Source organism: Oryx dammah, unplaced genomic scaffold, assembly GCF_014754425.2.
Source record: "Oryx dammah isolate SB20612 unplaced genomic scaffold, SCBI_Odam_1.1 HiC_scaffold_4, whole genome shotgun sequence".
NCBI lineage: Eukaryota > Metazoa > Chordata > Mammalia > Artiodactyla > Bovidae > Oryx > Oryx dammah.
In genome coordinates, this window is record NW_024070188.1 from 10,866,793 (window position 1) to 10,893,633 (window position 26,841).

At 40.6% G+C, this 26,841-nt stretch overlaps 1 protein-coding gene across 1 annotated transcript in view; it reads right to left on the reverse strand.

The window, feature by feature from the left end:
• The window catches only part of ME1 (malic enzyme 1), a 209,496-nt gene that overhangs the window by 157,394 nt on the left and 25,261 nt on the right, over positions 1 to 26,841 (reverse strand). The window contains exons 2-3 of the mRNA XM_040238953.1: positions 23,386 to 23,519; positions 14,469 to 14,618 (exon numbers count right to left, since the gene is read on the reverse strand). Coding sequence (XP_040094887.1) covers positions 14,469 to 14,618; positions 23,386 to 23,519 — 284 coding nt within the window. The remainder of the gene's footprint in view (positions 1 to 14,468; positions 14,619 to 23,385; positions 23,520 to 26,841) is intronic.

Sequence of the window (26,841 nt, forward strand, 5' to 3'; positions counted from 1 at the left end):
TTAAAAAATCATTATCCACAACACCTTGAAAAATCCACACAATATATCCATGCCAAAGAGAATAGAAATTCCATACAGTACCAATAAATGAATATTCCAGTATCATACCTCAAGGAAAAATGTTAGAAGTGGAGTTATTCATATAAGAATTTTTGGATGCCCAGCCAGATTTTAATGCCATATTCAAAATGAAAAATAAAAATCTAGCTACAAGAAAGTATCGTGTCATTAAGATTTATTAAAAAGTATAAGATCAAAAGATATACCTGTTTGCAACTGTATTAAGCTCAGTACTTGTACTATTAATGCTTAACTTTCACTAATTATGTTCCTAATCGCTACCATTAAACTCACAAACTAAATATAATGAGGGGTATGATCCTTCTATTTAGTTTCTAAATGTCTTAGAATACCTACTGTTGCAATAGGAAATGCTAAAAAGACATTTGTCAATTTTGACTTAAAAAAATAGGCCACATCGCGAAGCAACTATACTCCAATAAAAATTAATTAAAAAATAATACAGATGTTAAATGACACCTGAAAGATCCATCACTATTCAAACACAATCACAATTTCCTTCCTAATATAATACCTAAATACATGCCATGTAACACATTTCCAACCAGGTGGCTTTTCTCATAATCATAAAAGAAGACATGAGAATTATTCTACTACAGAATTGGTGGGGTGTGGATGGCAGAGTAGGATGGCCCTAAACTCACCTCCTCCATGAGCTCACCAAAATCACAACTGTTTAAAGAGCAACTCTCTATGTGCATGCGTGCATGCTAAAGTTGCTTCAGACCTGTTCCACTCTGTGCAACCCCATGGACTGTAGCTCTCCAGGACTCTCTATCCACGGGACTCTCCAGGCAAGACTACTGGAGTGGGTTGCCATGCCATTCTCTGGGGGATATTCCCGACCCAAGGACCAAACTCCTGTCTTTTACATCTCCTGCACTGGCAGTCAGGTTCTTTAACACTAGCATCACCAAGACAACCTAAAGACTAGGGATTCCAATCCCAAAGAACGGCAGCGCCAAAGAAAGTTCAAACTACCTTAAAACTGCACTCATTTCACATGCTAGCAAGGTAATGCTCAAAATCTTTCAAGACAGGCTTCAACAGTATGTGAACTGAGAACTACCAGATGTACAAGCTGGATTTAGAAAAGCCAGAGGAATCAGAGATCAAATCGCCAACATCTGCTGGATCACAGAAAAAGCGAGGGAATCCAGAAAAACATCTACTTCTGCTTCATTACCTACACTAAAGCCTTTGACTGTGTCGATCACAAAAAGCAAGACAAAATTAAGAAAGAGGTGGGACTATCAGACCACTGTACCTGCCTCCTGAGAAACCTGTGCTTAGTCGCAGCCATGCCCTACTCTTTGCAAGCCCATGGGCTGTAGCCCACCAGTCTCTTCTGTCCATGGGGATTCTCCAGGCAAGAATACTAGAGTGGGTTGCCATGCCTTCCTCCAGGGGATCTTGCCAACCCAGGGATCGAACCTAGGTCTCCTGCATTGCAGGCAAACCCACGTGCAAGTCAAGAAGCAACAGTTAGAACTGGACAGGAAATAACAGACTGGTTCCAAATTGGGAAAGGAGTACATCAAGGCTGTATACTGTTGCCCAGCTTATTTAACTTATACGCAGAGTACATCATGCCCAATGCCAGGCTGAATGACTCACAAGCTGGAATCAAGATTGCTAGGAGAAATATCAACAACTTCAGATATGCAGATGATACCACCCTTATGGCAGAAAGTGAAGAGGAACTGAAGAGTCTCTTGATGAAAGTGAAATAGAATGAAAAACCTGGCTTAAAACTCAACATTCAAAAAACTAAGATCATCTTGTCCCATCACTTCATGGCAAATAGATGGGAAAAACGAAAACAATGACTTTATCTCCTTGGGCTCCAAAATCACTATGGACATTGACAACAGCCATGAAATCAAAAAACACTTGAGAGGCTTCCCCTTCAAGACAGTGGAATAGAAGGACTTGTGCTCATCTCCTCCTGCAAGAACACCAAAATTGCAACTATGCTGAGCAACCATCGATAAGAGGAGCTGCTGCTGCTGCTGCTGCTAAGTCGCTTCAGTCATGTCCAACTCTGTGTGAGCCCATAGACGGCAGCCCACCAGGCTCCCCCGTCCCTGGGATTTGCTGGAACCTATCAAAAAAAGATATCCCACGTCCAAAGACAAAGAAGCCACATGAGACGGTAGGAGCAGCGCAACATGATACAATTAAACCCCATACCTGCAGGGTGGGTGACTCACAGACTGGAGAACAGTAATACCAAAGAAGTTCTCACACTGGTGTGAAGGTTCTGAACCCCGCGTCAGGCTTCCCAGCCTGGGTACCCAACAAAGACACTGGGAATCCCCAGGGAATCTGGCCTTGAGGGCCAGCAGGCTTTAATTATAGGACTTCTAGAGGTCTGGGGGAAACAGAGTCCAGTCTTGGAGGGCACAAACAAAATTTTGTGCACACCAGGACCCAGAGGAGAGGAGCAGTGACCCCAGAGGAGACTGAGCCAAAACTACCTGCTAGTGTTGGAGGGCCTCCTGTGGAGGTGTGGGTCGGCAGGGGCTCACCACAGAGATGGGGGCACTGTTAAGTCCCCTTTAGTGTAAACTCTCTGACAGTAACCCTGCTATAGAGCCCACAGACCACAGGGCTGGGTCACTTCAGGCAAAACTACCAGGGAGGGAGTGCAAGCCCACTCATCGGCAGATAACTGGATTAAAGCTTTACTGGGTAGGCCCTGCCCACCAGAGCAAGACCCAGTGTCTCCCATGCCAGTCCCTCTCAAGAAGCTTACACAAGCCTCTTAGCCTCAGCCATCAGAGGGCAGACTGAAGAAGCAAGCAGCACAGTCTCACAGTGGGTAAACAAAAACATATTACAGGAAGTTAATCACGATGCAAAAACAGAAGGTTATGTTGCAGGTGAAGGGACAAGATAAAACCCCAGAAAAACAACTAAATTAAGTGGAGATAGACACGTTTCCAGAAAAAGAATTCATAATAATGAGAGTGAAGATGATCCAGGATCTTGGGAAAAGAACTGAGACACAGATTGAGAAGACGCAAGAAATGTTTACCAAAGAACTGAAGAACAAACAGAGACGAATAATGCACTAGAAGGAATCAATAGCAGAGTAACTGAGCAGAAGAACGGATGAATGACCTGGAGGACAGAATGGTAGAAATCGCTGCTGCAGAACAGAATACAGAAAAAAGAAAGAAGAGAAATAAAGACAGCCTAAGAGATCTCTGGGACAACCCTGAATGCACCAACATTTGCAGAAGGAAAAGAGAGAGAGGAAAGACTGAGAAAACACTTTTAAGAGATAATAGCTGAAAACCTCCTGAACATGGGAAAGGAAATAGTCAACCAAGTCCAGGAAGCACAGAGAGTCCCAGGAAGGAGAAACCCAGGGAGGAACACTCCGAGACACATGGTAATCAAACTGACAAAAATTAAAGACAGAGATAAAATATTAAAAGCAACAAGGGGAAAACAAGTATCATACAAGGGTACTCCCATCCTGCTATCAGCTGATTTCTCAAGAGAAACTCCACAAGCCAGAAAGAAACAGCATGATATATTTAAAGTGATGAAAGGGAATAACCTACAACCAAGAATACTCCACCCAGCAAGACTCTCCTTCATATTTGATGGGAGAAATCAAAAGCTTTCAGACAAGCAAAAGTTAGAGAGAATTAAGCACCACCAAACCAGCCTTACAACAAATGCTAAAGGAACTTCTTTACACAGGAAACACAAGACAAGGAAAAGACCTACAGAAAATAAACCCAAAACAATTAAGAAAATGGTAATAGAATCATACATATCAATAATTACCTTAAATGTAAATGGATTAAATGCACCAACCAAAAGACAGAGACTGCCCAGGTGGATGAAAACATGTCCACGTATGCAATTCCACTTACCACATCACTCTGCTTGACCCCCTCAAATTCTATATAATTATTTTATATTGTTAATTAATCCATCTTCCCATTATGGTTTGCAATTGTAATTATTTTTTATTTTCTGTCTGGCTATTGATTGTGAAAACTGATAAACATCTTTTACTATTGTGATTATTTAACTATTACTCACTTAATACCACTGTATTATGATTGGTCAACAGAAAAATAATAGAAGTCTAAATCACCAAAACTAAGATCTAATAGAAAAACCTGTTACCACTTTTTAAAATCCAGATGCATATCCGAATTATCTTGAAATTTTTTTTCTCCAGAGTTCCAGATATGCTTATAATAAGCAGTCATGTTTAAAAACAACTGAACTATATGCTGATTTTTTTACTTTTACCTAATTTGTTTCACTTTTTCTATTTAATATTCAGTGCTTCCATTTCATTTAGTCTATGTTCTCCAATTTCTCCATCTCCTCTTTTTTTTCATGTTCTTTCCCAAGCCTTTACCAAGTGTAGTAGAAAAGCTTTTGTGTGTGTATATATATACATATAATACATATATTTTATGAAAATGAATTTTTGCCTAACTAAAAAACATTATGACATTTTGATTCTACTTGTTTGACTTAGTATGAGTAGAATGCAAGATTTCCAATTAAAAAAACAGATATGCAACAAGCAACAAAGGTTTACTGTATAGAACAGGGAACTAGTCAATATCTTATAATAACCTATGATGGAAAATAATTTCAAAAATAATATATGTGTATTTGTTTAACTGAATCATTTTGCTGTGCACCTCTAACACTGTAAATCAACTATACTTCAATAAAAAAATATATTTTTTACAAATAAAAAAATAAAAGATACTTGCTCCATGGAAGAAAAGCTATGACAAACCTACACAGCATATTAAAAACCAGAGACATTATTTTGCCAACAAAGGTCCATATAGTCAAAGCTATGGCTTTTACAGTAGTCATGTACAGATGTGAGAGCTGAACTATAAAGAAGGCTAAGCACCAAAGAACTAATGCTTTCGAATTGTGGTGCTAGAGAAGACTCTTAAGAGTCCCTTGGATGGCAAAGAGATCAAACCAGTCAATCCTAAAGGAAATCAACCGTGAATATTCACTGAAAGGACTGATGCTGAAGCTGAAGCTCCAATACTTTGGCTACCTGATATGAAAAGCCAACTAACTGGACAAGACCCTCATGTTGGGAAAGATTGAGGACAGGAGGAGAAGGAGGTGACAGAGGATGAGATGGTTGCATGGCATCACCAACTCAATGGACATGAGTTTGAGTAAACTATGGCAGTTGGTGATGGACAGGGAGGCCTCGTGTGCTGCAGTCCATGGGGTCGCAAAGAGTTGGGCATGACTTAGCAACTGAACAATAACAACAAAAGACTAGCAGAAAAGATTTTTCACAACTAAAGATATATAACATTTTGTAACACATCATGTGAAATGCCAGGCTAGATGAAGCACAAGCTGGAATCAAGATTGCCAGGAGAAATATCAATAACCTCCAGTATGCAGATGACACCACTCTTATGGCAGAAATTGAAGAGCAGGAACAAAAGAGCCTCTTGATGAAAGTTAAAGAGGAGAGTGAAAAAGTTGGCTTAAAACTCAACATTCAAAAAACTAAGATCATGGCATCTGATCCCATCACTTCATGGCAAATAGATGGGGAAACATTGGAAACAGTGAGAAACTTTATTTTGGGGGGCTCCAAAACCACTGCAGATGGTGACTGCAGTCATGAAATTAAAAGATGCTTGCTCCTTGGAAGAAAAGCTATGATCAACCTAGACAGCATATTAAAAAGCAAAGATGTTACTTTGCCAATAAAAGTCCATCTAGTCAAAGCTATGGTTTTATCCAGTAGTTACATATGGATGTGAGAGTTGGACCATAAAGCTGAGCACCAAAGAATTGATGCATTTGAACTGTGGTGTTGGAGAAGACTCTTGAGAGTCCCTGGACTGCAAGGAGATGCAACCAGGAGATCAGTCCTGAATATTCATTGGAAGGACTGATGCTGAAGCTAAAACTCCAATACTTTGGCCACCTGATGTGAAGAACTGACTCATTGGAAAAGACCCTGCACCTAGGAAAGACTGAAGGCGGGAGGAGAAGGGGACGACAGAGGATGAGATGGTTGGATGGCATCACTGACTTGATGGATATAAATTTGAGTATGATCTGGGAGTTGGTGATGGACAGGGAAGCCTGGTGTGCTGCAGTCCATGGGGTCACAAAGAGTCAGACACGACTGAGTGACTGAACTGAACTGAAATATACGGAGCGAGGAGCCACAATGAAATGGATACATAGAAGAAGTAAACACACAGCTTACTGAGGACCCACATGACCCTTCTGGCGACCCACAAACAGGAAGAACATCACCATCACAGTGGTCCTCCCCGAGAAACAAAGGGTCTGAGACCCATTCTGGGCTCCCCAGCCTGGGGATCCTGTACCAGAAGATGAGTCCCTAGAACATCTGGCTTTGAAAACCAGTGGAGCCTACATTTGGGAGAGCAGGAGAGATACAGGAGCCAGAGACTCCCCCTTAAAGGGTGAGAAGAAAATCTCACAAGCTGAGTCCTGGCACAATGGTAGTAATTTGAGAGGTGCCTGTGTAAGACCCACCTGTTGATCTTGGAAAGCATTCCAGAGAGACAGGAGGCAGCTGGGACTCCCCCTGGGGTCGGGTCTCTCGTCGCACCATGCTGATAGAGACGTTGGCAAGCACCATCTTTGAATCCTCCCTCCAGCCCATTAACTCTGGGACCTGCTCCATCCACCCTGGGCTGTACCCACAGTAACCACACAGGGCTGGGCAGGGGGAAGTCAGCTCCACCCCAACTAATGGCACATGCAGCCCACATAGGAAGCACTCCCAGTGCACACATCTCTAATGAGCAGAGAGGAGTACATTGCTAGGACTCATGGAATGTCTCCTACATAAGACCGCTTTTCCAAGACTAGGAGACATAACAGACTTAAGTACTACACAGATACAAAAAGAGAATTAGATAAAATGAGAAGACAGAGGACTATGTCCCAACTGAAAGAACAAAGACAAAATCTCAGAAAATGAACTAAATGAAACAGAGATAAGTAATACACTTAAAAAAAGAATTCAAGGTAATGATCATAAAGACAATCACCAAAGTTGGGAGAAGAATGGATGAAACCAGTGAAAATTTCAACAAAGAGTTAAAAAATGTTAACAATGAACCAGTCAGAGTTGAAGAATAACTGAAAGAAAAACACACTAGAAGGACTGAATTAGATGGTACAAATTAGATTTAGCAGTTGATTAGATGGTACAGAAGAACGAACCAGTGACCTAGGAGGCAGACAAAGCAAAACTCACCCAAGATACAGCGAATACATGTCCAATAAGGGATTAACATCTAAAATAAATTAAGATTATTAACATCACTAATCATCAGGGAAACGCAAATCAAAACCACCAATGAGATACCACCTAACACCTGTCAGAATGGCTATCAACAAAAAGACAACAAATTAACAAGTGCTGGTGAGCATGTGGAGAAAAGGGAACATTGGTACGACTGCACATTGCTGCAGCCACTACAGAAAATATTATGGAGGCTCCTCAAAAAAGTTAAAAATTGAACTACCACATGATCCAGCTATTTCACTCTTGGGTATATACTCAAAGAAAATGTACATTGCAGAAGTATTTACAGCAGCCAAGATATAGAAATAAACTAAGTGTCTAGTGATAGACAAATAGATAAAAAAGATGTGATATATATATATATATTTACTATATATATGGTCACATATGGACTTCCCCTGTGCCTCAGATGGGAAAGAATCTGCCTGCATTGCGGAAGACCCAGGTTTCGATGCCTGGGTTGGGAAGATCCCCTGGAGAAGGGAAAGGAAACCCACTCCAGTATTCTTGCCTGGGAAATCCCATGGACAGAGGATCCTGGTGGGCTACAGTCCATGGGGTCGCAAAGAGTCAAACATGACTGAGTGACTGACACCACACTATGGTCATATATACACACACACACACACACACACACACACACAATGGAATATTACTCATAAAAAGGATTAAATCTTGCTATTTGGAACAACTGGGAGGATCCAGGGTATCACGTTAAGTGAAATAAGTCAAGAGAAAGACAAATACCACAAATACCATATGATGTCACTAACACGTTGAATCTAAAAAAACAAAATAAACAGAAAGAAAACAGACTCATACATACAAAGAACAAACAGGTGGTTATCACAGGTGGGCAGGGTGGGAAATTGTGCAAAAAAGGTGAAGATTAAGAGCTACAAACTTTCAGTTAAGTCACAGGGATATAATATACAGCACAAGGAATATGGTCAATAATACTCTAATAACTTTGTATAGGGACAGATAGTTACTAGACAACTTACTGTGGTGATCATATTGTAATGCATGTAAATGTCAAATCAACTTTTCCATTATTTACCTGAAACATTTCAAATATTATCTCAATAAAAATATCTTCAAAAATCATCAAAAATTTAACAAAATATACACATTAAAGGTCAACATGACAGAAAACTGCCATAAAATAATCATTTACAAATAATTGTGGCAAGTTTACTTTCTCTGTATCAGTAAAGTGTTCCTTTAAATTTGCAATACAGACTCGGATCTGAAGCACCAGCTGGGAGGCCTCTGGGTCCGGCCACCTTATGAGCCAGTGAAACTAGAAAGCACAAAGGGAAAAAAAAAAGGAGAACAAGATCGCGGAGGAGTAGGTGGATGTGGAGTACATCTCTCTCCACAGATACATCAGGAATACACCTTCAGACATAGAAGTGCATGCAGAACACCAGCTGAGAGCGGACAGGAGTACCTGACCAGTGGAAAAGAACAGAACCACACAAAACTCGAGATCAAGCCCTGAGCTTTTGGAGTGGGCACACTGACTCCAAGACCCTACACTACCAGAGAACTAACCCTAGGGAGTATCAAATAGTGAGGACTAACACCAGGGAAACCACCTGAATACAAGACCCGGCATCACCCAATCACCAGCAGCACCCTGTGCAGGGCACCTCATCTAAACAACAAACAAGACAAAAATACAAACCCAATCACTAGCAGACATGATTACCACCTTACTCAGTCTTGCCCATTAGAGGAAAAACAAGCAAACAAATAAAAATTCAGCCTAAATCTCACCCTATACGAAGCTCACACAAACCACTGGACCAACCTTAGGAGGGGAGAAACCAAAAGGAAGGAAGAATTCAACCTTGAAGCCTGGGAAAAGGAGACCTCAGACACAGTAAGTTAAAAAAATAATCATGAAAAGGCATAGAAATACTACACAAATGAAAGAACAAACTAGAAACACAGAAGTCCAAATAAATGAAGAGGAGATAGGCAAACTACCTGAAAAATAATTCAGAATAATGATAATAAAGATTAAAAACCTTGAACACAGAATGGAGAAAATGTTAAGAATCAATAAACAAAGACCTAGAAGAATTAAAGAATAAACATCAGAGACAAACAACACAATTACTGAAATTAAAAATACTCTAGAAGGAATCAACAGCAGACTAACTAAAGCAGAAGGATGAAACAGTGAGCTGGAAGATAAAATGGTTGAAATAACTTCTGAAGAGCAGAATAAAGTAAAAAGAATGAAAAGAACTGAGGATAGTCTCAGAGACCTCTGGGACAACATCAAACACACCAACATTCAAATAATAGGGGTCCCAGAAGAAGAAGAGAGAAAGAAAGGGTATGAGAAAATTTTTGAAGAGAGCATAGTTGAAAACTTCCCCAACATGGAAAAAGGAAACAGTCAATAAAGTCCAAGAGATGCAAAGAGTTCCATACAGGATAAACATGCCAAGACACATACTAATCAAACTAATAAAGACTACACACAAAGAAAGAATATTAAATGCAACAAGGAAGAAGCAACAAGTAACATACAAGGGAAACCCCATACATGTAAACCCTGATCTCCCAGCATGAACTCTGCAGGCCAGAAGGGAATGGCAGGATATATTTAAAGTACTGAAAGGGAAAAATTTACCACCAAGATGACTATACCCAGGAAGGATCTCATTCAAAATTGATGGAGAAATAAAAAGCTTTTCAGACAAGCAAAAGTTAAGAAAATTCAGTACCACCAAATCAGCTTTACAATAATGTTAAAGGGACTTATATACTCAAGAAATACAAGAGAAGAAAAAAGATCTACAAAATCAACCCCAAACAATTAAGAAAATGGCAATCAGAACACATATTACTTTAAATGTAAATGCATTAAATGCTCCAACAAAAAGACACAGACTGGCTGAATGGATACAAAAACAAGACCCACATATATGACGTCTACAAGAAACCGACTTCAGACCTCAAGACACATATAGACTGCAAATTAGAGGATGGAAAAATATATTCCATGCAAATAGGAAGCAAAAGAAAGCTGGAGTAACAATACTCATATCAGACAAAATAGACCTTAAAATAAAGAAGATTACAAGAGATAAGGAAGGACACTACATAATAATCAAGGGATCAATCCAAGAGGAAGACATAACAATTGTAAATATCTATGCACCCAATATAAGAGCACCTCAAGACATAACACAAACATTAAGAGACATAAAAGGAGAAATTGACAGTAACACAATAATAGTAGGAGACTTTAACACCCACTCACACCAATGGACAGATCATCAAAACAGAAAATTAATAAGGAAACACAAGTCTTAAATGATACATTAAATGAGATGGATCTCATTGATATCTTCAGAATATTCCCCCCAAATGCAGAAGAATACACCTTCTTCTCAAGTGTACATGGAACATTCTCCAGGATAGACCACATCTTGGGTCACAAATCAAATCTCAGTAAATGTAAGAAAAGTTAAAATCATATCAAACATCTTCTCCAACCACAATGCTATGAGAGAAGGTATCAGTTACAAGAAGAAAACTGTAGGAAACACAAATACATGGAGATTAAACAATATGTTTCTCAATAACCAACACGTTACTGAAGAAATCAAAAGGGAAATCAAAAAATTTCTAGAAATAAATGACAATGAAAACACGACAACTCAAAACCCATGGGATGCAGCAAAAGCAGTCCTAAGAGGGAAGTTTATAGCAATACAATCCTACCTCAAGAAACAAGAAAAACATTGAACAGACAACCTAACTTTACACCTAAACCAAATGAAAAAAGAAGAACCAAAAACCCCCAAAACTAGTAGAAGGAAAGAAATAAAGATCTGACCAGAAATAAATGAAAAAGAAATGAAAGAAACAGTAGTAAAGATTAATAAAACTAAAAGTTGGTTCTTTGAGAAGATAAAATCGACAAACCTTTAGCCAGACTTATTAAGAAAAAAAGAGAGAAGAATCAAAACAAAATTAGAAATGAAAAAGGAGAGGTTACAATGGACAATGCAGAAATACAAAGGATTATAAGAGACTATTATAAACAACCATATGGAGAACCTGGAAGAAGAAACAGACACTCTTAGAAAACTTTAATCTTCTAAGACGAAACCAGGAAGAAACAAATTATGAACAACCCAATTATAAGCATTGAAACTGAAGCTCTGACAAAATCTGCCAAAAAACAAAAGCCCAGGACCAGAATTAATGGAAATAAAAACAAAAGTAAACAAGTGGGACCTGATTAAACTTAAAAGCTTTTACACAGCAAAGGAAGCTACAAGCAAGGTCAAAAGACAACCCTCGGAAAGGGAGAAAATAATAGCAGATGAAACAACTGACAAAGGATTAATTTCCAAAATATATAGGCAGCTCACACAACTCAATACCAGAAAAACAAACAACCCAATACAAAAGAGGAAAAAATACCTAAACAGACATTTCTCCCAAGAAGACATACAGATGGCTAACAAACACATGAAAAGATGCTCAACATCTCTTATTATTAGAGAAATGCAAATCAAAACTACAATGAGACATCACCTCACACCAATCAGAATGGCGATCATCAAAAAGTCTACAAACAATAAATGCTGGAGAGGGTGTGGAGAAAAGGGAACACTCTTGCACTGTTGGTGGGAATATAATTGATACAGCCACTATGGAAATTCCTTAAAAAACTAGGAATAAAACCACCATATGACCCACCAATCCCACTCCTTAGACATCTACCCTGAGGAAACCAAAACTGAAAAAGACACATGTATCCCATCGTTCGCTGCAGCAAGATTTACAATAGCTAGAACATGGAAGCAACCTAGATACAGATGACTGGATAAAGAAGTTGTGGTGCATATACACAGTGGAATATTACTCAGCCATAAAAAGAAATGCATTTGAGTCAGTTCTGATGAGGTGGATGAACCTAGAACCTATTATACAGAGTGAAGTAAATAGAAAGAGAAAGGTAAACATTGTATTCTAACGCATATATACACAATCTAGAAAAATGGTCCTGAAGAATTTACTGCAGGGCAGCCGTGGAGAAGCAGACATAGAGAACAGACTTGTGGCCATGGGGAGAGGGGAGGAGAGGGTGAGACGCCTGGAGAGAGTAACATGGAAACTTACATCACCATATGCAAGATAGAGAGCCAACGGGAATTTGGCTAACAAACTCAAACAGGGGCTCTGTATCAATCTATAGGGGTGGGGTGAGGAGGGAGATGGGGGGGAGGTTCAATAAGGGAGGGAATATATGTATACCTATGGCTGATTCAGGTTGAGGCTTGACAGAAAACAACAAAATTCTGTAAAGTAATTATTGTTCAATTAAAAAATAATTTGAAATACTGCATAAAATTTGATAGAATACCATGAATATGTCACCTAAAATCAACACGTGTGAGCATTTTGATACAAATGCTGTGCTAGGTCTTGCCCCATCTCTGCCTCTCCCTCTCCCCTCCTACTTATTTATATACCTACTTACCTACCTATAACCTGATAGGTAAAGAACAGTTTATATAGTATGATCCCTTCTATAAGGAAAACAGTATTGTATCGAGTTTTTTTGTTATCAAGACATTAGGTATTCTTAAAATACTTCTTCTTTTGTATATTTTTATTTTCTCATTTTTCAATAATGAACATGTATTGCTTATTTAATTAAAAAAGAAAATATTTATATACTCAAAAAAGAATTATTCATCATAATACAGTTACCAGCTAAATTCTAACTCTTGTTTTTCTATGAAAAAAAAATTTCTCTGTTAACATAGCCATTACATAAATGCAACACAGATATGTGCTATTAAGGAAATTTAACAGACCATCTACAATTGATTATTCTCTTTATATAAGGGATAATGTGGCTAATTATTTTCTTTATACAAAAGGCAACTGGCACAAATGCGCAAAATATTACCACTATATCAATACATCTTGTGAAATCTACTAACTTTCAGATCTTACCTCTGAAACATTCCTTTCAATGACAGAAGTTACAGTAGGCTTTTATATTTGTGATATAAACTTATAAACATTTCTTTTCATTTTAAATTCAGAACTATAAGCAGCACATAAATATTCAACTTGAGCTTTTGTTGTTGCTGCTGTTAAAAGCATTAATATGTATTTCAATTGTTCCTTGCTGCAAAAGTATTTAAAGTAACATGATAAAGTAAAGCCATGGTTTTAAAAAAACTACATTTTATATTTTATACATCTTTAAAGATGGTTACAATTTCACTTAAAGGAAATCAACAAAAGAGCCTGTTGAATGCCAACTCTGAATTTAGGAAATAATATACTCCTTTGGCTTCCATAGTGAGTCAGTGGTAAAGAACCCGCCTGCCAATTCAGGAGACTCGGGTTCAATCCCTGGGTCAGGAAGATCTGCTGGAGAAGGAAATGGCAACCCACAAATCCCATGGACAGAGGAGCCTGATGAGCTACAGTCCACTGCGTCATAGAAGTCGCACACAATTTAGCGACTAAACAACAATACTCCTTATTTTCAGGAAAATCTGAAATCTTTAAGTTACAAAATGTACGCTTAATAGAGGCAATTACTGTCTCAAAGACAAACTTAGTTATGATCAACTACCTTTTTTACCCCAAAAAATGTTCATTTAGTATCTGTAAAAGGAAACATAAATTGGTTTATAAAAAATAACTTCCCCATGATCTTAAATCTAGGAATGAAACACTATATTTTAAAATATCATATATACATTTATATTTAATGTTCTTTAGCCCACCACATTCCTTTATCCATGGGGATTCTCCAGGCAAGAATGCTGTAATGGGTTGCCATGCTCTCCTCCATCAGATCTGCTCAACTCAGGGATCTAACCCAGGTCTCCTGCACTGCAGGCAGATTCTTTACTGTCTGAGCCACCAGGGGCCCAAATGAAGTTTTAGATTTTTCTGAACTTCTATTTCATTACATAGTTTTTTAAATTATAGCAAAAACTTGACAAAAAATAAATGAAGACACAAACTGTATTTAAAATAAAACTTTACATACCTTGGCTTCCGAAATGCTAAACTATACTGTTGGCAAGCTAGACCCACAGTGGGAGTATACACGATAGGCATGAATTTCTCAATGTCAGACATCAGCAATTTATAGAAGAGTTTTTCGTTTCTATCTTGAAGATCCATTAAGAGAAGATACCTGTGGAAATTAGACATAATTAGATCTACATTCCAACCCAGTCATAAAATAACTGTTTATAAAACTAAATGTTTGCAACAACATATACACTGGTTCAAAACTGGAAAGGAGCACATCAAAGTTGTCAATTGTCACCCTACTTATTTAACTTACATGCAGAGTATATCAGGTGAAATGCTGGGCTAGATTAATTACAAGCTAGAATCAAAATTGCCAGCAGAAATAACAACCTCAGATATGCAGATAATGCCACTCTAATTGCAGAAAATGAGACACTAAAGAGCCTCTTGATGAGGGTGAAAGAAGAGAGTGAAAAAGCTGGCTTAAAACTCAACATTCAAAAAATGAAGATCATGGCATCTGGTCCCATCACTTCATGGCAAACAGAAGGGGAAAAAGTGGAAGCAGTGACAGATTTTATTTTCTTAGGCTCCAAAATCACTGTGGGCGGTGACTGTGGCCATGAAATTAAAAGATGTTTGCCCTTTGGAAGGAAAGCTATGGAAACCTGGACAAAGTATTAAAAAGCAAAGACATCACTTTGCCAACAAAGGTCCACATAGGCAAAGCTATGGTTTTTCCAGTAGTCATGTACAGATGTGAGAGCTGGACAATAAAGAAGGCTGAGTGCTGAAGAACTGATGCTTTCAAACTGTGGTGCTGGGGAAGACACTAGAGTCTCCTGGACTGCAAGGAGATCAAACCAGTCAATGCTAAAGGAAATCAACCCTGAATATTCATTGAAGGACCAATGCTGAAGAGCCAATACTTCGAGTACCTCATGCAAAGAGCCAACTCATTGGAAAAGACCTTGATGCTGGGAAAAACTGAAGGCAAAAGGAGAAGGGGGTGGCAGAGGATGAGATGGTTAGACAGAATCACTGACTCAATGGATATGAATTTGAGCAAGCTCTGGGAGATGGTGAAGGACAGGGAAGCCTGGCGTGCTGCAGTCCATGGGGTAGCAAAGAATTGGACATGACGCAGCTACTGAACACATACAGTATTTTTTAGGTCACATAGAAAACATCTGATTAAAAAAGACTTTAGAAATATTCCTGGGACTTCCCTGGTGGTCTAGTAGTTAAGAACCCACCTTCCAATGCAGAGGAATGGGTTTGATCCCTGGTCAGGGAACTAAGATCCCACACGCCATGGGCCAACTAAGCTCGCACGCTGCAACTAGAGAGCCCTCATGCTTTAGAGCCCAAGCTTCACTAGAGAAGCCTGTATACCACAAGTAGAGAAAGCCCGTGCGCAACAATGAAGAGCCCTAGCCCCACAGCAAAGACCCAGTGTAGCCAAAATAATAATAAAATAAAAATTGGATCAGGCTGCAGTTTAAAAAAAATAAAGAAATATTCCTAATCATCTCAAAAAATAAAGAACAATAAACCTGAGCTGGTGTCATTCAAACAATAAAATCAGTGCTGAAACAGCACAGTTTTATTTAATATTTAAATGACTTTATCCCTATTTTAAAATGAAAGACAAATGAAAAATACCAGTACAGATAAAGTTTAAACAGTAACTTAACTAAAAAGACGTCATCGTTTAATTTGCAGTACTGAAGAGCCAAGAAAAATGACAAGCAGAAAATAACTACAGAATGTTAACAATGACCCTAAAAATTACTAAGGTAAGAAAGTTTAAGGGACTTTTCTAATTATTTAGATCAAGAAGTCTTTTTCTTTCTAGAGCCATTTCTGAACCAGAATTATCTTCTAAGATACCAACCTTATCATATTACTTGTAATCTTCAGTGGTTTATACAATAAAACTCCAACTGTTTGGTACAACTTGGAAAAATCTTGCAAAACTGTCCTTAATAGTCCTACCAGCCATTTTGGATTGATGCTCATTCTCTGGAATAGTTGAAAATGCATAGAATTTGGAGTCAGAGACACAAGGATTCTAATGCTTGGCAAAAAGATGTTATTTCAACTACCAACGCTAACAACTAGGAAGAAAATGATGACTTTTAAAAGATGATGCTAACACTGATCCAGCCACGTGGAAACCATCGTCGCTAAGTCAACACTTCTAGGCCACTTGACACAAGTGGTTTTCCCTGCAGCTCCATACGCTCTCTTTACCTGAATTCCAGGTCACCAGATTCTCTCGATTTTCCCTCTTCACTGATCATTCCCTTTTTTCTTTCTTTGCTGTCTTCTCCTGGGCTCTAGAGGCTCTCTAACGCTCATCTCTATTACATTAAGAGGTTATGCTGGCTTTGCTTCAGTGCTAAGTTGCTTCAGTCATGTCCAGCTCTTTGTGACCCCAGGGACTGTGGCCCTCCAGGATCCTCTGTCCCTGGGATTCTCCAGGCAAGAATACTGGAGTGGGTTGCCATGCCCTCCCTCCAGGGCATCTTCCTAATCCACGGATCAAACCTGCTGCATCTTTTTGTCTCCTGCATGGGCAGACATATTCTTTACCACTACTGCCACCTGGCTTTGCTTCAGTTCAGTTCAGTTCAGTCACAGTCCTGTCCGCCTCTTTGTGACCCCATGGACTGCAGCACGCCAGGCCTCCCTGTCCATCACCAACTCCCGGAGTTCACTCAAACTCATGCCTGCTGAGTCGGTGATGCCATCCAACCATCTCATCCTCTGTCGTCCCCTTCTCCTCTCGCCGTCAATCTCCCAGCATCGGAGTCTTTTCAAATGAGTCAGCTCTTCGCATCAGGTGGCCAAAGTATTGGAGTTTCAGCTTCAACATCAGTTCTTCTAATGAATATTCCGGACTGACTTCCTTCAGGATGGACTGGTTGGATTTCCTTGCAGTCCAAGGGACTCTCAAGAGTCTTCTCCAACACCACAGTTCAAAAGCATCAATTCTTCAGCACTCAGCTTTCTTTATAGTCCAACTCTCACAACCATACATGACTACTGGAAAAACTATAGCCTTGACTAGACGAACTTTTGTTGGCAAAGTACTGTCTCTGCTTCTTAATATGTTGTCTAGTTTGGTCATAACTTTTCTTCCAAGGAGTAAGCATCTTTTAATTTCATGGCTGCAGTCACCATCAGCAGTGATTTTGCTTCAAGATCTATCCACATCTACACACCTTCATTGCTACTATCCAGGATCTAAATCACCATCATATTTTGCCTAAGTCTCCTAAATACTCTTATATTCTGTTCTCAACATTGCAAAGTCTTCTAGAAATATAGCTCAGATCATGCTGACTTTCTGTTCAAAACCTTGAATGAGCCTCTCTTTCACTCAGAGAAACAGCAAAAGTCTTAACAACTATGGCCTCCATAATCCATCTTTAACAATCTGTCCTCCGTGACCTCACTAACTTCCTCTCCTGACCTACCGTTCTCCCGCTCACTCACCCTGCTCCAGACACACGTCTCCCTGTTGGTTCCTGAATGTGCCAGCTAAAAGAACACTGCTCCTCAGTTTCCTCATGGCTAACTGTCTCACTGCCTTTCATTACTCACTCATAACCCACCTTCTCACTGAAGTCCATCCTGACCATGGAACTAAACAGCGCAAAGTGACCCTACCCAGCCCCTCTCATTCTCAGTCCTCTTACCACACTCCACCTTCTCTTTTTTTCATGAGAATTTGCCACTTTCTAGCATATTAAATAATTTATTCATTATTTTACCACTTACTACTTTTCAAAAATAATCTACCTAAGCTTCATGAGGGCAGAGATCACTCTCTCTAATCCCAGTGTTGAAAAGAACACCTGACACTAAGTTGACGCTCAGTGAGTATTTGAGGGACATTCTGCGATAAAAATACGGAAGTCACTAGCCCTGAGGAGCCAAGTGATACGATGGCCCAGGAAAAGAATGTAAAGTAAAAATGGAAGAGAATAAAGGAAGGACTTTAGAAACATATGGAAGGGATGGTAAAGTTTAAGAAGCAAATACACATGGTTGAATAACCCACTCAGCCTTTCCTCAGCTGACCCATTATCACGTGTGTGTGTGTGTGTGTGTGTGTGTGTGTGTGTGTACATGCATGCGTGCGTGGAGGGGTGCTCTTCAGTTATGTCTGACTGCGACCACATGGACTATAGCCCAACCGACTCCTCTGTCAGTAGAATTCTCCAGGCCAAGAATGCTGGACTGGGTTGCCATTTCCTCCTCCAGGAGATATTCCTGACCCCAGGGACCAAACCCACGTCTTCTGCTTGGCAGGCCGATTCTTTACCACTGTGCCACCTGGGAAGCCCATTACCACCTACAGGCTCATAAAAGAAGTGGTCATGGCAGGGATGAAGGGTACCCATGAGCTCAGCAACATGAACTTCCACCCACCAAGGCCAACCTGGCCCCAGACACTGCTGAGGGCCCAAAATGCCAGCAGCAGAAACTGACCCTGAGCCCCTGATATGCCACCATCCCATGTGGTCATCAGCAAACTCCCTGGTGGCAAGTTGATTACACTGGACAGGTTCTATCATGGAAGGAATCGCACTGGTTCTTAGTGGAATAGACCCTCACTTGGTATGAAGACTTGCCTTCCCTGCACACAATGCTCCTGTCAACACTATCCTCCAGGGACTTACAAGCTGCCTCATTCAACATCATGGTACTCCACCCAGCATGGCCTTAACTCATGTTAGGGCAAATGAAGTGAGGCTATGGGCCCTGCTAATCGAACCCACTGTTCTTACATGTTCCCCAACATCCTAAAGCAGCTGGCTTGACAGAATGCAGGAATGGTCTTCTGAAGATTCGGTTACAGTATCAGCTAGGGGGCAACAGACTGCAAAGCTGGGCAAGGTTCTCCAGGAGGCTATACCTGCTCTGAATCAGTGCCCAATATATGGTTCTATTTCTCTCATAGCCAGCATTCACAGGTCCCAGAATCAAGACGGGTAGAAACAGAAGTGGCACCATCACTGTCCTTCCCAAGTATGCGTTCGTGCTTAGTCATTTCAGTCGTGTCTGACTCTCTGCAACCCTGTGGACTGGAGGGGGCTGTCATTCCTTCCTCCAGGAGATCTTCCTGACCCAGGGATCAAACCTACATCTCCAGCTTGGCAGGCAGATTCTTTACTACTGAGCCACCTGGGAAGCCCCCAAGTGATCCATTATCAATTCCTTCTTCCTTTCACTAAGATCTTTTTTTTTTTTTAATTGTTTTTATTTTTTTATTTATTTTATTTTTTTATATATATTTTTAAATTTATTTATTTTTTATTTTACTTTACAATTCTGTATTGGTTTTGCCATACAATGACATGAATCCACCACGGGTGTACATGCATTCCCAAACCTGAACCCCCCTCTCACCCGCCTCCCCACAACATCTCTCTGGGTCATCCCCACGTACCAGCCCCAAGCATGCCATATCCTGCATCGGACATAGACTGGCAATTCAATTCTTACATGATATTATACATGTTTCAATACCATTCTCCCAAGTCATCTCACCCTCTCCCTCTCCCACTGAGTCCAAAAGTCCGTTATACACATCTGTGTCTTTTTTGCTGTCCTGCATACAGGGTCATCATTGCCATCTTTCTAAATTCCACATATATGTGTTAGTATACTGTATTGGTATTCACTAAGATCTTATGCTCCGCTGGCCCCAGAGTGTTCATTCCAAAGGGAAAAATGTCTTACTGGGAGACAATGATTCCAATGAACTGAAAGTTAAGACCGCCACTGGCCACTCTGGGTACCACATGCCTCTGAATTAATAGGCAAAGAAGGGAGTTACTGTGCCGGTGGGGGTGACCAATCCTGACTCCAAGGGGAAACTGGACTGACACTCCATAATGGAGATAAGGAAAAGGACGTCGGCAATACAAGAGATCCCTTAGGGGGTCCCCGCAATTAAAGGCCATGGAAAACTACAACACCCAATTCCGACAGGACTACTAATGGCCCAGACCCTTCAGAATAAAAAATTTGGCTTCCTCTACCAGGGGGAGAATCAAGACTGGCTGAAGTACTTGCTGAAAGCAAGGGAACTGTGAAATGGGTTAGGGGAAGAAAACAGTTATAAATATCAGCTATGATAATATGACCAGCTATAGAAATGAGGAGTGCAATTATTATGAGTATTTCTTCCTTACTGTGATATGAATACATTTGTGTGTACATAAATACATATATATCTGTGCATATATAAATATGTATAATACATACGCAGATACATAAACAAATATACGTTTTCCCTCTTTTATCCCTTTATCATGTTACATAAGATGTACTGACTATGTATCATAGTATTTGAATACAGTTTGCCAACAAAGGTCCATCTAGTCAAGGCTATAGTTTTTCCAGTAGTCAAGTATGGATGTGAGAGCTGGACTATAAAGAAAGCTGAGCACTGAAAAATTGATGCTTTTGAACTATGGTGTTGGAGAAGACTCTTGAGAGTCCCTTGGACTACAAGGAGATCCAACCAGTCTATCCTAAAGGACATCAGTCCTGGGTGTTCACTGGAAGGACTGATGTTGAAGCTAAAACTCCAATACTTTGGCCACCTGATGCAGAGAGCTGGCTCATTTGAAAGGACCCTGATGCTGGGAAAGATCGAGGGCAGGAGGAGAAGGGGACGACAGAGGATGAGATGGTTGGATGGCATCCCTGACACAATGGACATGGGTTTGGGTGGACTCCGGGAGTTGGTAATGGATAGGGAGGCCTGGCATGCTGCAGTTCATGGGGTTTCAAAGAGTTGGACACAACTGAGCGACTGAACTGAGCTGAACACTTTGAATATGGCAGTTAAGGGTGCCAACCCTAACAGTCAAAATTCCAGGTATACCTCTACATGTGTAGTTCCCATTCAAGGATTCAATCAATTATGGATTGTGTAAGTACTGTAGTATGCATTTATTGAGAAAAATCCACATATAGGTGGACCCATATAATTCAAATCTATGTAATTCAAGGGTCAAATGTATTGTTAACTTTACATCATAGTATTAAAGTTAAAAGATATCAAGGAGAAAAGTAAACATCACCCTAGGGCTTTACGTCCTCTTTTAGGTTAAGTGTTAGCATGTTTCCAGTTTTTCCTGGGCTAGTTCCATCATGTTAGGCTCAAGCAGGACCTTTTTATTGTCTTTATGCAGAGATTAAGTTTAGTTTTGGAGAAGGCAATGGCACCCCACTCCAGTACTCTTGCCTGGAAAATCCCATGGACTGGGGAGCCTGGTAGGCTGCAGTCCATGGGGTCGCTAGGAGTCAGACATGACTGAGCGACCTCACTTTCACTTTTCACTTTCATGCACTGGAGAAGGAAATGGCAACCTACTCCAGTATTCTTGCCTAGAGAATCCCAGGGATGGGGGAGCCTGGTGGGCTGCCGTCTATGGAGTCACACAGAGTCGGACACGACTGAAGCAACTTAGCAGCAGCAGCAGCAGCAAGTTTAGTTTGAGGAGACAGGCATGGCTTCCAAGTTGAAAAGGAGAGGTTAATTTTATGTGTCAAAGTGGCTGGTACACAGTATCCAGATATTTGGTCCACTATTTTGGACTTTTCTGTGAAGGCAGTTTTTGAATGATACTCACATCTAAATTGGTATACTTTGAATAAAGCAGAGTACCTGCCATAATGTTGGTGAGCCTCATCCAATCATTTAAAAACCTTAATGGAACAAAGACTGGCCTTCCCTCTAACTCCTCAGCAAAAAAATAGTTCCAGCCTTTGAACCTGAATCAGATTCTTACCCGGGGCTCCAGCTGGCCAGTCTACCTGCAGATTTAGGACTGACCAAGCGTCCATAATCACTTGAGCTCATTCTTTACAATTAAAATCAATCAATCAATCAATAAACCCCCCCCATTATGTACATAATTACACACACACATCCTGCTGGTTCTATATCTCTGGAGAACCCTATTATGAAGACTTACTAGATACTGGGTTAGCTCTCTCTTCTAACCTTCACAATAATATTTTCAATTCTCTTCAACCCAGAGTTGAAAAAACTGAGGTTTCGGTGGGTTTAACACCTTAAGGGGCTTCCCTAGCAGCTCAAGTGGTAAAGAATCCACCTGCAATGCAGGAGCCACAGGAGATGCAGGTTCGATCCCTGGGTTGGGAAGATCCCCTGGAGGAGAAATGGCAACCCATTCCACTATTCTTGCCCGGAGAATCCCGTGGACAGAGGAGCCTGGTGATCTACACTCCACGGTGTTGCAGAGTCGGACACAGCTGAAACCACTTAGCCTGCACGCCTGCAATATTTTAATACAAAAAGAGTCCAAAGAAAACAGTGAGACACAAGCAGTGGTCATGGCAGTGGGTGTGAGGGTTTACTCAAGGATCCAACACTAGTGAGGTACAGCTGGAATTTCAGCTCCAGCTGGCTAATTCCAAAGGTAGGGAACAACGTTACCTTCACCCTTGTATAAACACAGAAACTGGACTGCAAACAAAGTAAGTGACCTAAACTCCGAACAGTGTTGGAGCCCTCTTGGAAGCCTAAACAGTGCCCTTTCACCTATAACGTACTTGAGGTCTGACTCAAAGCCACTTTCACCTAGTCTGGAATGGCATCTCCCCGTAACCGACCTCGATAGCAACAACTCTGTCACAGGAGGAAAAAGTCATTTCTCTGCGGATATAGTTTAGAAAAGAAAATTTTATCTTCTTCAGATGTTCCTACACAGGGTAAATTTTTTTACAAACATCATTGTATTTACAGGCAAATCTTTCTCAAAGCTGACTACTCTTTCTAAAGCACTAACTATTTAAACTTGCTCATCTAATAAGACATAAACTAGACAGCTGCTTCAGAGAAATATGAAAAATCACCTTCGGGAACATGTTACCTGTCAAAATCAGAGTTCAGACGCTCGAAATTCTTAAGTACTCGAAGGATCTGGACATCCTGACTGATGAAGGAGGGTGGCAACAGGCCATGAATGTTCAGTTGCTGCCTCTCTTCCAGTGTAAAAGCCAAGTCCTATAGAGAAAAGGAAAATGCAATGATTCGAGGGGGGAAAGGACAAAACGCATTTATCTACACACCAGTGAAATCAGTAAGTATATGGACCTGAAAATCAGATCTGGCATCCATTCAAGCATAGCCATGTGACTGTGAGAAAATCATGGGGTCCCTCCACACCTCAGTTTCCTCCTCTTTCAATATTAGGATAGCATTTTCAGATTCGTGTTGCTTAGACATTGTTAGGATAAAATCAGGTGATGGATAGGAGGGGAGTATCTGAAGACACTTCTTAAGTGAAAGAAGATATAATTGTCAGTATTGGAATCATTAAATAGAAAAATGAATAGCAGTTATTATAAGAGATTTTAAAATGAGGAACATGAGGAGGTTGCCTATGACCTGCTGTGTTTCTACTGGGCTGGCAAAAAACGTTTGGGTTTTTCTGTCACATCACATACAAAAAGCTGAACCAACTTTTTGGCCAAACCAATACATACAAAATAGGTTGGAGACACTGTATCTATGATTTCAAGGCAACCTCTCCAACACTCCTCTCTCAAACCATCTCCTGCTTCTTTTATACACTTCTAGTTATACAAAATTTCTCCCTACTGCCTGGACACACCGCACTCCTTTACCCTTCCAGGATACCATGGACAAGAAAGTCTTTCCTGCTTCTCTCTTTCCAAGCCGTACCTCAAATGCCACCTCCTCTCTAAAACCTTTCCAGTCTCACCCAGTAAGCCCATCAGAGCCTTACCTACGTTATCAGTTTACATGAACACTGACTGTACAAAACAAGAGTTTTACAAACTATGAGGCTCAAAACCAAGCAAACCAAATAGAACTGACTGGACCTAAGAGACAGGCCGGGATACAATATGAGGCAAGTAAAGCAGAGAAACCCCAGGAGTCATAAACCTGGAAGGACTGGGATGAGGAGTCTCCCTGGGAAGGTCTCTTGCTCCAGATACTGAAGCCCAAGCAGCTTGTTCGATTAGACTGTGCCCACTCTGGGTCTGGCCCTACCATGACCACGCCTGGCTTCGCTCCACGTGCTATCCACACAGCTGGTGCCCATTTCCAAGATGTTTTGCTCCACTAGCAGCCATTTCCTTCTGTACAAAAGCCCCCAGTGTTACATGGCTGGCGGTGGGCCCTTTAGAGTCTAATGCACGTGGACAGTAGCAGGATGGTCCCCGCTGAGAGGACACCCCTGCTATCCAGTCTAGTGCGCCCGTTCCTGGTTGCCTGGAGCACAGCAGCCCAGACAGCCTCTCTGTCCTCTGCCTGGATCCCAGTCCGCACCAGGGGACCCCATGGCATTGCTGGAACCTTTCCATGCCATTTTCTATTTGTGCTTTGTGTTTTCACAAGAATGCAAACTCCATGAGGTCAGGGAATTTTATCTCTTTTTTCCCACTACTTTTTCCCTAGTGCTCAGAATACTAACCGACCTAATGAGACCTCAATAATGTGCTACAGCAACCCCTGGGTCAGGAAGATCCCCTGGAGGAGAGCATGGCAACCCACTCCAGTATTCTTGCTTGGAGAATCCCATGGACAGAGGAGCCTGGCAGGCCACACCCCAGGGTCGCAAAGAGTCAGACACGAGTGAAGTGACTGAGCAAGCATGCACAATGTGCTACATAAATGAAACAGAAAGTGTTGAAAATTTTACAGACTTATATTAAAAATTTTAAAGCATTAAAACTGCTGCTCAGGACACTGATTAGCCTATTAAGCCTGGTAAAATCATATTTTTCATTTAAAGTAACCAGAAAGGGATGTTTCTGTGAAAACAGAATCTACAGAATGGAGGGCATAGTTCACCTGCTAAAGATACAACTTTTAATAAAGATACAAAGTAAAATGTCAGGAAATAACTCCTAGAGTTGAAGCAAAATTATATACACTAATGTATTTGTAAAAGAAGCCTCAACAGACTTTTCTTTAGCTTGAAATAAAACTTGTAAGTTAAAAATGGGGGAAAAAAAATGCTGGGCTGAAGTTAAAGTCTCAAAAACATATAAATGTATCTGAAGCAGCAGCAAACTTCTGAATGTTATGCCCTTGAAAATCTGCCTTCAAAAACAGTAATCAAAATACTAATATTCTGAGAATAAGGCTCATTATTAGAAGTACTGACATAGGCTTGTTCTTTTGCTTTACAAGGCACTAACTTATGTATTGGTGAAATTAGCCAGTCTTTTTATATGAATTTTCCAATGTCTAGTCTGAAACAATTCCTCAGTCTAACAAGTTTGGCATACCATATGCCATGTAAACAAAAACGCCATCTGGGTATCTCCTGATATTCTTTGACGTTTAATAACTACAAATTTCCTTACACTGTTGGCCAAATTTTCCAAGATACACTAAAGTGCCAGTTCAACTCTTAAGAAAAGAAAAACCAACGCTAGGACTTAAGAGTCTGGAACACTGGGCTGCGTTCAAGTCCTATGACTGGGCTCCCATCGTATTGCTGTGTACCGTGCTTGGTCGCTTGGTCATGTCAGACTCTCGGCGACCCCATGCACTGTAGCCCACCAGGCTCCTCTGTCCATGGGGATTCTCCAGGCAAGAATACTGGAGTGCGTTGCCGTGCCCTTCGACCAGGGGATCTTCCCAACCCAGGGACAGAACTCAGGTCTTCCACATGGCAGATGGATTCTTTACCGTCTGACCCACCAGGGAAGCCCATGAATGCTGGAGTGGACAGCCTACCCCATTTTGAGGGCAATCCTTCCCACCCAGGAATCGAGTCTCCTGCATTGCAGGGGGATTCTTTACCAGCTGAGCTACCACTACTCTTTATGAATTTTTAAAAAATCAATGAATATTGGTACTTCCCTGGTGGTCCAGTGGTTAAGAATCTGCCTTCCAATGCAGGGACGCGAGTTCAATCCCTGGTCAAAGAACTAAGATTCCACATGCTGTGGGGCAACTAAGCCCACATACGGCAACTGCTGGGCCCGCGCCACAATTAGAGAGTTCGTGTTCTGCAATGAAAGATGCTGTATGACGCAATGAAGATTCCACATGCCACAACTAACACTCGGCATAGCCAAAAAAATTTAAACAGAAAAACAACGAATATGTAAACTTAAATCTTAAAACCCCTGCAAAATTTTAAACATATATGGCAGTTTTAAGAATGACACAGCAGTGTGATTCCTACCGACCAGGAGCTTCCCAAAAAGCATTCAGAAAAACAGTTAAGTTGAATATTGAGCAATGTAATAATCCCTGCTATTTCACTGTTTCTAAATATAACAGAGACATATTAATAGACATATATTCTGGAGAAATTTATACACACATCAGTTCAGTCCAG